Consider the following 13207-nt stretch of genomic DNA (forward strand, 5'->3'; position numbering starts at 1 on the left):
AAAGACTGTTAGTTGACATACATCTAGTAGGTAATTAGCTATTTGTAGCGTTTTGTTGCTCTCTCATTGTCAGAAAATAAAATTGAGAATGGAAATGGGGAATGTATCAAAGAGACTAAAGAGAAGGAGAACAGCCGAAAAACACCAATGGGTCTTCAATACAGCGAGAAAATCCCACACCCGGAGGCCTGCTTGAGCTGGACCCTAAACAAACATTTGTACTAGTTTAGTGATAATGGACGTCATACTAAACTCTGAAATATATAAAAGAAACTAAAATTTAATAATCATACAAGACTAACAAAGGCCAGAGGCTCCTGACATCGGACAGGCGCAAAAACGCGGCGGGGTTAAACATATTTTTTAAGATCTCAACCTTCCTCCTCTTTCTCTAGCCAATGTAGAAATAACAAACACACAGCAATACGCACAGTAAAACTCAGTTTAAAAGAAGTCGAGTTCGATGTCAGAATAGATAACAAAAGAAACTAAACAAACTGGCAATGATGCAAAGACAAGATGTAAATATACTAGACTATAAACCATATAAAATATCGACTATTTGTTATTATAATTGAGTTATAATGATGATAAATTATTGATTATTAATCAGATTCATAGCTATCGATATAATCGATATCATAATAAGGGTCCTCGTTGTATTCATCAGAAGGTACTGTATTATAAACATTGAATGAAGTTTGTTCATCCAACATGTCCCCATGTTGTTCCATTTTAACTGTAGACATTCTGTCATAGTCTTTATTGGGTGCACGATCCTTGGGAAAATGATTTATTGCATGATAACCGTCCAGGATCATCTTGTCTTCATTGGAAACCATGACATGATATTTACTCGTTGAAGATTCATTGATTTCACGGTGTCGTGTATGATCGATATGATTATATCGGTCCTCGTTATCGATACAATCGATTGGTTCAGAGTACGCAATATCGGTCATTTCATATCCACTAGAAACTTCATGTTCGGTTGTAGTAGTTGTAGTTGGGAAATCACCTGACGACTCATAATAGGATATTTGCCGAGGCAAGTTATTCAGTCCGTTCATATTCTGTGCTTTCTTATGAAACCATCTGAAATGATACAAAATACAACTGTTCATGAAAGTTTATTTTTATTTCAAATAATTTAGATGTATAAATGATTAATTGTAAGTAATTCAATATTCGATGACATTTCAGTGTATCTATAATACTAAAATTACGAGGTCCAATTTGTCAGCCGGCATCACGTAAAAACGACGAATCAAAAATAAGTCTTGCTCATAGTTATATACTTTAATTCAGTCACGGACCCGCGATATCACGGGTGTGTTCTAGTAGTTACATATTTATGTCGTTAATTTTGAATGTCAACCATTTAATCTTAGTTTTGTATGTCAACCATTTAATCTTAGTTTCTAAAATATGTCTAAATATTGAAATGATTACCTGTAAGTGAACCAACCAGTGACTGCAGCGACAGCAACAACTAAACAAGGTATTGAAACAACCACAGCTAATATACCTACAATATAGGACATTTTCATATTTAAAACAGCTATGGTATTTAAAATACTAAGATATTTTAAATAAGTAAATGACCGACTACAAATTAATCCCCGAAAGCCGACATTTTCAAAGTAGTTCTGGGTTATCCATGTTTTTCCGCTGTCCTTTGTTTTTTCTTTGTCTATTGTTTGTTATAATTCGAAGTTTGTGTATAATTGTTTCCCTTGGCATCTTCTTTTTTTTACTATGGCTTTCGAGCAAGACAAAACTTATTAAACAAAAACAAAAGTGAAACTGTGAGCTACTGCTTACTGATGATACCACCGCAAGTGGATAATCTTAAAAGTGTAAAAATTTATATAAGTGTTCGGTAAACAGGAAGTTGTTGATTGATGAATCTGAAAACGCATTACACTGTATTGCAGACTTATATAAACCCTGAAACCAAATTTCAGAAATCCTTGTCAAGTAGTTCCTGAAAAAAAATGTGACGAAAATATTCATGGGACGGATGAACTAACGGATGGACAGACAGAGGTAAAACAGTATATCCCTCTCCCTTTAATTTAAAGCGGTGGAATAATTTTTATTTTTTTCCCCCTGCATCTACATTACAGTGTATTCTTTTAATCCACACTGTAAAAAAAATAACACAAATGCTGTCGACTTCACACCATTTATTTTGTCATTTGTATTCTACTCTAGTCGTTTTAAGCTGATTGGTCAGTATATTGCTCTATCATTTAATGACTGTGCCCCGTTTGTTCATTTTTATTCTTCGTAAGTTTTTTGTAAAAGGGATTCGTTCTTTTTGTACATTTTCTGTATTTTTTTTCATCATTAAGTCAATGAGGAAATATATTTGATTAAAATTTGTTTATGCCATGAGGTGCATAAATAACTATATACGTAATTTATAGCTTGGGCACTAAATTGATTGAGTAGGTTCTTTATATATACGTACCATCTGATACAGGTTGGTGTGGGGATCCATCTTTACCCCTAGAAGGAGTAGCAAATCTATTTGTTCCGTTTTGTGTAGTACCTGGTAGCTGAGGCGAAATATTAAAATAGTACAATGCAGGTAATAGTTGGTCACATGATCTAAGTAAAATGTCTAGATATCCATCCGATTTTACTCGTGCAGCAATGCAGTAGTTCTCAGCTCCGGGTATAAAGTCTATAAAAGTCTAACATATTATAACACATACAGAGTAATTTGTACTAACAAATACGAATTTTACATTTTTCTATAATATTTTTAATAAGAAATGATTAGGAGATGTGGTAGGATTGCCAATGAGAAAACTATCAACCTCAGTTCAAATAAAGTGGATGTAAGCAAATATAGGCAAGCGTACAGCCTTCAACAATTAGAAAAGCTTATATCGTAAGGTCGGCTATCAAAGATCCTGACATTGATTATATAAAGATTGAATTCCTTCACATGTAGTTTACGTACCTTTGGATAAATAGTACTGGACTTTTCTAATTTGCGCTATCCAGTATGATCCAGGATGTTGTGTTCCTTTCGACGAACTAGCTATATGGTATGGAGATGTAATTTCACCATTGAAGGTTTGACAGAATTGTGAGGCACCATTCCATGTAGTTTTTACAAGAGATATAATAAAAGTGCCCTGTGGTTTAAAAAAATAGCGTCACTTATGAAATTTCAATACAAACACACACGCGCGCATGCAAGCACGCACACACGCACGCAAAAATAAATATACATTAATAATACAATAATATTTTCATTGGGTACATACTGCACCCTTAGTACTGCACAGGCTCCTGACTTAGGACATGCAGAAAAATGCAGCGAGGTTAAACATGTTTATTGATATCTCAACCCTCCCCTATACATCTAAGCAATGCAGAATAAAGAAACACACGTTAATTGACACAGTAAAACTCATTTTAAAAGAAGTCCGAGTCCGATGACAGAATATGAAACAAAAGAAACTAAACAAAATGACAATGATACATAAGTTAAAAAAATATTGCTTGTAGTTGCTGACATGACCGCTCCGGACCTCAATTAAACTGATTGAAAGATTATGTCTTTATCTTATGAAAACCAAGCACAATCCCTCCCGTTAGTGATTGTGTATCATACCATTATAGAATACTAGTATATGAACATAATGACCCGTCTCATGCAATCAACTGGCTTTATAATAAATGTGTTTATTTCCGATGTAAAGACCCTATGAGTAAATCAATAGTTAAACCAAAATATACCATCTTTATTGACCTGACAACAGTATCTTAGCTATATCCCTTCTTTAATCACGACTGTAGTGAGACGTAAAACATTTTTTTTAACAAGAAAACCTTCGACTTTAAATAAAGTTGCTATAGTTTTCAATAAGATTTAGATTTTTTTACATGCTGTAGGTATATAAGTTGCTAGTTTTCAATAAGATTTAGATTTTTTTACATGCTGTAATTATATAAGTTGCTAGTTTTTAATAAGATTTTGATTTTTTTACATGCTGTAATTATATAAGTTGCTAGTTTTCAGTAAGATTTTGATTATTTTTACATGCTGTAATTAATAATATCCAACTAAACTAAAAATTACCGTTTTGTAACAATGAGGATTAAGATATGTACCACATGGAGCAGGCTCGAAATAAACGGAAGGATTTGAAGTGCTGCTAACTGTCATCACAAGACAGTCTCCGATACCACTGTTTATAGAACGTGTAACAGGACCTGAAATGATAAAAATATTTCTATATATCTGTGTCTCAGTAGCACTCACAATAAATAACTTTTTCGAAATCAGCAGAGTTTGCACCAATTAAGCTCTGGTGTCTTGTTACTTTGTATGTGAATGTTGGTCTACTTGTCTTCGAAAGTATAGCAGTTCTAGAAGTCAGTGCTTTATTAGTTATGGCATAATACCTGCATTGTTTTGATATTTGCAATTTTGATTTTTTTTAATTTGATAAAAAGATAAAAAGAAATTTAAATTCTCAAGTTATTTGACTGATGTCAAACTGGTGTGGATGTAACGAAACTGTTTCTTTTATGAATCAAAGATCATAGACTAACCAATTGTAATTTTCCTAATGTGCATAAGAGACAAAATGATATATTTCAAAAAGACTTACAAAAAAGACTAGTATATACCTTGTACACGCCATTGGCGGATCAAGGGATTGTGACCCCCCTTTTTTTTGGTCCGATCAATGCATTTGAATGGGGACATATAGCTGGACCCCCCCCCCCCCTTTATCCTGGGTTGGGACACCCTACCCCTTTTTTAAATGGCTGGATCCGCCTCTGCACGCTTATTATCTATGCATGTACATTTTTTTTGTATATTCTGTTAAGTATCGTTTTATTACGATGACAGGTCAGAAGAATGAACAAATACGAATCATGCAATGACAAGAACTAAACAAAATGACATTTTCTGTTTTCTGATTCTTGTACGAGAAAATATCTAAACATTTTATAAGAACATTCAAACAAGTTTAAGACATGTGAATTAGTTAAACGTTGTCCGAATTAGAGGTTAACGATACCAAGGGGTCATTGAAAACACAAACGTCGAATATTAAATGAAAAGTTAATTGCATAAAACAAAGACAAATCTGCAAAACACTATGCGAAAACTTAAACCTGGGCAACACGAACCCCTTCGAAATCCGGAAGTGTACGTGTGGTGCGAACCAGTAAGCAGTTCCTGCTCTACACATGACTCTTGTCAGTTTACTCCTTAAATGCGTTTATACATCATCCAAAATATTTTTAAAACCACAATTGTAAAGCCAATGATCCATTGTATACATACTCGAATATTTTAATTTAAGTAGGTGTTTTTTTTAAGCTTTTGATATTATTTAAGTTCAATACATTTACATAAATATACTTACTCCTTGAATACAAAGCGAATTGATATACTCCAGCTTGATCGGGAGCACAAAAAGCATTTTCGTCACCACTACAGAAACTTCTGGTAGCTGCACCAGTGACATCAGTACTTGTCAATGATATTGTACTTAAACAAACACATTTACTTTGCTACAACATTCATAATTCAATTTGTATAAAACATTATTTAGTCCGTTAGATGCATGATTTTTTATTATTTGTTAGTGGCTCTGAACTAGCTAGCTGTCAGAAACTGCGAGTACTCTCAGATCTGTACTTAGTGCTTTTTGTTGTTGGGATGTACAAGTACCCGTACAGGTCCACTTGTATTTGTAGTATTTGTATTTTCATCCATCTGCTGAGTTGAGCCATTTTCGACTAATTTTTATAGTTCGTTCTCATGTTGAACTGTTACACCACTGTCCCAAGTTTATTAGGGGAGGGTTGGGATCCCGCTAACATGTTTAACCTCACCACATTCTCTATGTATGTGCCTGTTCCAAGTCAGGAGCCTGTCATTCAGTGGATGTCTTTTGTTTATATGTTTCATAATTGTTTTTTGTTCATTTTTTTGTATATAAATTAGGCCGTTAGTTTTCTCGTTTGAATTGTTTTACATTGTCATTTCGGGGCCTTTAATAGCTGACTATGCTGTATGGACTTTGCTATTTCAATTGGCGAATGCCATACGGTACCCTATACTTGTAAATTTCTGTGTCATTTTGGTCTCTTGTGGAGAGTTCTCTCATTGGTAATCATACCACTTCTTCATTTTTATATGTACTGTAATAATTGTTAAGAAAATTACGAAGACTGATGATAGTTAATTGTACGAGGAGACTCAAAGTTTCCTGGTTTTGTTCCGTAGTAAATATTTGAGGCACTTTATCACTTTTCCCATTTTAAGGCCCTTTTTTATAAAGACATCAGAAGGCAAGCAGAAAATAACTGAACATAAAAGCCTAATAAAATTTTAAAATACTAGTAATTAATTACAGCGAAATCATACATTATACGGGTCCGACCTTTAGAATTACATAACATTTTCATTATCGGAGGATGGTAGCAAAATAGAGATATTGTCATCTGTAGTTGTCCTGGCAACAAGCCCCTTCTAATTATGAGAAAAGCGTTCGTTTGTGTGAGATGAATTAATACAATGTCACGTCCGATCGCATTGGGGTCATCGAATTAAACCGCGTGGTACAAGATTGGTATAAACTTTCACGGAAGTCAAATGTATTTACTTTTCAAACGTAGTATTTCTAATATTCCACTGAAATTGACCGAAACTACATTTTGTCGATCCATGCCAAACTTGAAATAGTTCATAAACACTTACCTGCAGACCAATATCTGACGATGCAGGACATGCATTAACACACTCCAACAGTTGTGTACTGGCATTTACAGCTACCTCTTTAAGGATTTTTGACGGATTAATAACAAAACAACCTAAAAAAAGGTTTGTAATTAAAAAAATCCAAATTGAAAGCATTTATAAAAAAGTACATAACACTGAACTTGCACAATCTAAATTTCATACCGATCAACAGTTCTAGAATATTTCAAGATCAATCACAGTTTTTGGTTGGATTCGTGTTGCTTAGTCTTTATTTTTCTATGTTGTAACAGTATTCTGTGTACATTTGTTTGTCTGTTTGTCGTTTTCTTTTGTAGCCATGGCGTTATTAGTTTATCTTTTATCTATGAGTTTGAATTTCCTCTTTTATCTTTCCTTCTCGAGATTAAGAATAATGATATGATAGAATAATTTTACTATGCAAATTACTGATTATAAAAATGCTAAACCCGAGATAAATGAAAATTCTTCATGCAGTGCAATATAAAAAAGTAAACATTAATTTTCCTTAAGTCCACATTAGTTATGTCTTCCTTACCTAAATATTCCATCCACGGCTGGTATGCAGCATTTGCGTCTATCCACCCATATGTTGATCCTGGAACAACACTACTGTTTGTTTCTAGTGTTAATTGAATATCAGATATATCATCATTGATTCCGTCCCCAATAAGACGGTGACTGGACCTTGCCTTCTCCCAACTGTAGAGAGTACTCGTTAATTGGGCATCATATCCTACAGTTACATGAAGAAAACATATAGGAATACGGCAACGAGATATTAAAAGATCAGAATCACAAATAATCCAGCAAGAATTTACGTCAACTTAAATGTGATCACTGAAAACCACTAAACTATAAATTTAAGGAACATTGAGTCCAGAGAGGATCATATCTTTCTATTTCTTATTTTTCTTTTAACAAGATCGTTTATGATTTCTATAGCAGTTAATAAAATGTTTCATATCTTCAAAAGAGATGAAAAAAACTTGTAAACGCAACTTGACTTCTTGCTAGAATTCAATTAATTAAACTCAGTTTTTTAAACATACTGAATGGAATTGTTTGAGTATTATATTACTTTTGAATCGATTTTTTTTTTATTAATGATTATGTACTCTTGTGTGGATCAATGCCAAACGTATGGAAATATTATAGAAAATCCACAGCCTTTATCCTTGTACTCTCACATTTGACAATTTGATGACTGATAGATATAGGATTATGGCATGCAGTACTAGCATTGATTTCCATGAAAAAAGTTTATCAATTTAATTTTGGTTAAAACAAATAAAAATACGGACCAAATCAAGTACACCTTATAGGGTGCGCTCGACTTTAATGACCCAGCACGAGGTATTTTGGAATAAACAGGTTGGTTAGAACCTTTTGTAAAAAATAAACACTAGCACATCATAGAAAAACAAGTGAGTAATCTATGTTTCAAATTTAATAACACGAATCTTCGTATTAAAGGCTGTGGATTTTCTATAATATTAATATTGGTTTATTTGCCACAAAGTACTCTTTTTCAATTAAATGCAACGAATCGGTAAATACTAATGCTTTGAATCAAGTTTCTGAAAAAAATTCCATGGTATATGTACAAAATGGCCTATCTCTAGTATTTATTATATCTGTAGTTTTGACACAATTGAAGTTTGAAAAGTTCGTACAAAAATGGCTACGGAAGGGGGTCATAAACCTTAATTTCAACAAGACTTTTGTTAATTTCAGAATAAGGAATATATCTGTGATATATTTAAAAATATTTTGTTAAAGGAATCTTAAGTTCCTGATAGCACTGATGTATATTTTCGGATGATTTTGGAGAGTGGTTCCCATAAAAGAAACAAGACTTTTTCGTATTTTTTCTGTTTACTAGATGTCAAGGACAGAAGGTGTGTATGAAAAACTTTTAAGAGCTGTTAGTAAATTATTTTCTGAAGTAAGTTCTATTTAAACTTTTGATAAATTTATTACTTTGGGATACCATACGATCTATTTTGTTAATAGTGAACAAAAAGGTAAACATGTTCACAGTGGAACAAGTGATCATGGTATGCGTGAGTTTCTTATTAACAACATATTTGTTGAATTTGGAGATACACTTTTTCAACAATTGTCGGCATTCCTATGGAAATGAACTATGTGCCACTCCATGACTACCTCTTCTTATTTCATATGAATCGGTCTTTCTTCAGACCCTTGTCAAAAGAAAAAGTTAAAAGAAGGCAGGTCATTTCATTTCACTTTCAGATATATTAATGATGTTCTTTCCATTAACAATTTAAAATTTCTGATTGGATTCCATTGATATGTCCCCAAGAACTTGAAATTAAAGAAACAACAGACACGGCTTCGTCAGCCTCAAGTTTATATCTTTACCTCGAATTAGACATAAACGATCTTCACAGTTTCAGAATCTATGAGAAACGAGACGCTTTTAATTTTGAAATTATCAATTTCCCGCACCTAAGTAGCAATATATCAACTTCACCTGCATATGGGATATTCATTTCCCAACTTTTTCGGTATTCAAGAGCTTGCAGTTCTTACTCAGACTTTATAAAACGTCACCATGTGGTGCCTGAGCAGAATGTTAATTAACCAGGGGTATGCCAAAGAACTTTTTGCCTTAAAAAAAATCGAAAGGTACCAAGACCTTGTTGATAAATATTCCGTATCAACTTAAGAAATAATACACGATGGTCTTGGAGTATATATTATGTGTACTGACGTTGTTTATCATCCTAAAAACGTCTTGTACTACTCTTTTATTTGTCTTTACAGCATTACTTTTGACTGCTAAGTCTGTTTTTATGGATATCTATTTGACGGTACTTGTACATCCCTTCATTGTGTCAAGGAGTAATAGACTATGTAGTTTTTGTAAAGACGACATTGAAGATGAGATGCATTTTATTTTGAAATGTCCTACTTATCAAGGTATTAGATCTTATTTTATAAAACCATATTATTGTAGAAAACCTTCTATGTATAAATATATACAATTAATGAGTTCTAATAATCTTAAAGAATTATGTAATTTGGGTAAATTTATATTTCGTGCAAAAAAATTAAGATCCAACATGATGTAATATGTTTAACACATTACCTTCTGCTATCTTTTTATACTTGTGTAGTTTATATGTTGTATGCCTATAGTTGTTATGACTTTGGTAAATAAAGATATAATATTGTTCTATGACAATTCTTGTATTCTAGTCTTTCATTTTTTGCTAATGTGCTTTGTCTATATGCTTTTTGTTGTTATTCCTTTGATACATATGACGTGGCTCTGTACTTATACATCCCCTTATTGTGCTATTGTAAAATGTTTTAGTATTCTTGTCATTCATTTTTGGTAATGTGCTTTGTCTATATAGCTTTTTTATGTTTCTTTAATACATATATGACGCGACTCTGTACTAATACATCCCGTCATTGTGTTATTGTACTATGATAAATTTGTGCATTAGAATTTCCTGTCCTCAATTTTTGCTATAAATGATTGGACTATGTCAGTTTGTGCTTCTTTGATACATATTTGTTTGCTTTTATAGTGATTAAGATCATAACACAATACTGACTGCTGTACCCCTATGTTTGACATATTTACCTTTTATTTCTGTTTGTTTTGTTCACACACCGTTGTCAATATAATGGAATTTGATGCGACTGTCATACAAGTGAGAGGTTAAGCTTGCTTTTAAACTGCCTTTTTTTTCTACATAAAAAATGCCTGTACAAGAATAGACAGTTATCGTCCATTCGTTTGATGTGTTTGAGCTTTTGATTTTTCAATTTTAATTAGGGACTTTCCTTTTTGTATTATCCTCAGTTCAGTATAATTGTGATTTTACATTTTTTGTGAGGTAACACACCGTCTAAAAGTTGTGTCAGACAGTTATTCTACTTTTGTATCATTCTGAGTATGCAGAAGATGTTAAATATTTATGTTTCATTTAAATTGAGTTTTTTGAGCGAGTTACACGCATATCGTCTCTATAGAGTAGGTAGACAATTGTCAACTTTCATTTTTTCATCCTTTACTATAGATAATTTAGCTGATCTGTAAAAATAACATCTTCATGCCTTATATATCATGTACTGTAGTACGACGCTAGATTAAAACTGGTGTGGAAAGGTAATACCCGTACATCGAAAGCTTTATTTCATGAAGCCCAAGTGGTCGTGTGGTCTAACGCGCCATTAAAGTGCAGGCGATTTGGGTCACGATATCTCAGTAGCATTGGTTCGAATCCCGGCTAGGGAAGAACAACAAAATTGGGAAAGCTTTACAGATCTTACATTGTTGGGTTGATGTTAAGACGATTGTATATATACACAAGTCTAAATTGAAAACTACGTTTAAACCTATGATTGCGTTGGATAAATTTCGCAACTTTTATACGTGTACATGTAAAACAAATTTTGTTGTAAAAGGGTCTAAATACAACACAAACAACATTTTCCAAAAGACCGAAAAAGTGAAAAAGTATATTTTAAAAAAACGCATTTAACTATCATATATATATATATAAACAGAAGATTAAAACGTGAATGTTACCAGGATGTAATAATTCAGAAGCTTATAAACTACATCACAATAAATAAATAAATGTCAAGTGAGGATTTATATAGCATACATATTGTAACTATTCAAGTAATTAACTTTTAGTTTCGATGATCAAAGAAAATAATTACATGTAATTGAAAATTGTCAAAAAGTTGAGATATGAGGAAACAGAATATACCTAAGTTACTCGAGCTCTGATATGAAATTAAATTGAATGTTCGACATAGATGCATTCGACTACGTTATTAGGTTAACTACATAGTGTGATATAGGATTTTCATACAGGATGATTGCATTTACTTGGACTGCTTACTTCGTGTAAATGTGATACATATCAAAATTAAAACTTACTTTTACTATTTACAAAACATAAAAATCCAAAGAATATAAAAATTAAACATTGAAATAGATTGTACTCCATATTGATATGTCAGGGATTAACTTGTTACATATAGTTTACATCCTTCTACAGTCAGAAAAAGGGAGATTAAACATTAATCCATTATCTAGCGTAAAATTACCGTCACTTAATGATACATTCCTAATGTCGATGTCATGATTTTTTTTCCTTATATGGCAAGTACAAGGTACACACATAGGAGACTGAAAGCTTGGTTGAGATATTCTTAAATGAAAAAAATACCTATATATTTTTACTTCGCAAATAAAGGCATTGACAGTAGAATACCGCTGTTTGAAAGTCATAAATCAATTGAGAGAAAGCAAATCCGAGTAACAAACTAAAACTGAAGGAAAAGACATCAACTATAAGAGGAAAACAACGAAACAACATAAACAATCAAGTGGAACAACAAAAACCAATCAACAATTGTAACACACACAGAGAAACAAATTAAACAATAACAACTGCCATATTCCTATCTTGGAACAGGACAATTAAAGAAAAAGAAAATAATGTTTGATCTCACCAAATGAAATGCTATACTGTTATTTATCAATTATTTTTCTATAATTTCTAGATATAATATACATGTATATGATTATATTGTTAAAGAGAAATGTTTTGAATACAACTTTAATGACATTATTAAACAATCAAAATGTCAACAATGTAGGATATCTCTACAAACAATCATCAAGGAAACAATTGCATGGCGGTTGAATGTTTCGTCGTCTTTTCCTTTGCACATATCAACCTGCAGTTTACAATGTACTAAATATAGTTACATGGGTACGGTAAAATAACATATAGATATTGAGCTTCAATTAGACAACAGCAATTTTCCATAAATAGTTGATTAAATACGACATTTAAGGAGATGCATGTAATTGCTAAAAAAACAACATTGCCGCCAATGATGTCAACACTAAGTACTTTATAATCAAGATTCAACATTCTATATTTCTCAAACACCATAAAGTTACAATGGTACAAAGAAGTTCATCAAAAGTTATAGAACATAACATTAACACACAAGACAAGATGAGATGAACAAAATGAACAGTTGTAGCGAAAAGTGGTGATTAACCGGGAAGATTTGCTTGCAAAGTTATAACCCTGACGAATTTGCACAGCTTTTTTTAACTTATTTTTAATTTTTATATTTTTAATTTTTAACTGAAATAGTTTTCCAAACTTTAGTATGTTCATCTGTGCAAGAAAAAGTGTCAAAATATTGTGCTCGAAAATTTGCCATAGAACTACACTGCAAAATGTTGCGAAATTCATCACTAATGTTACAATGACATAAATTACAATATCTTAAGTTACGTTCAATTTTATTCCATCTACCAGTTTCGATGGGTAACTTGTGGATACCCGTTCCAGATCTACAATATGTTATTCTATCTGTATCACTTAAAATATTCAGATATTCCTCAAATTTAAAATTTTGTTG

At 32.2% G+C, this 13207-nt stretch overlaps 1 protein-coding gene across 1 annotated transcript; it reads right to left on the reverse strand.

Moving 5' to 3' along the window:
* Nucleotides 1–504: 504 nt before the first annotated feature.
* LOC134705010 (uncharacterized) lies at nt 505–11811 on the reverse strand. Its single transcript, XM_063563780.1, has 9 exons — nt 11700–11811; nt 7305–7502; nt 6746–6858; nt 5406–5553; nt 4103–4236; nt 2975–3152; nt 2477–2692; nt 1453–1528; nt 505–1095 (listed from the first exon to the last, which is right to left on the reverse strand). Exons 1-9 carry the CDS (start codon nt 11767–11769, stop codon nt 606–608), a joined length of 1623 nt encoding a protein of 540 aa, XP_063419850.1. The 5' UTR covers nt 11770–11811; the 3' UTR covers nt 505–605.
* Nucleotides 11812–13207: the final 1396 nt, after the last annotated feature.

This window comes from Mytilus trossulus, chromosome 2, assembly GCF_036588685.1.
Source record: "Mytilus trossulus isolate FHL-02 chromosome 2, PNRI_Mtr1.1.1.hap1, whole genome shotgun sequence".
Classification (NCBI taxonomy): domain Eukaryota; kingdom Metazoa; phylum Mollusca; class Bivalvia; order Mytilida; family Mytilidae; genus Mytilus; species Mytilus trossulus.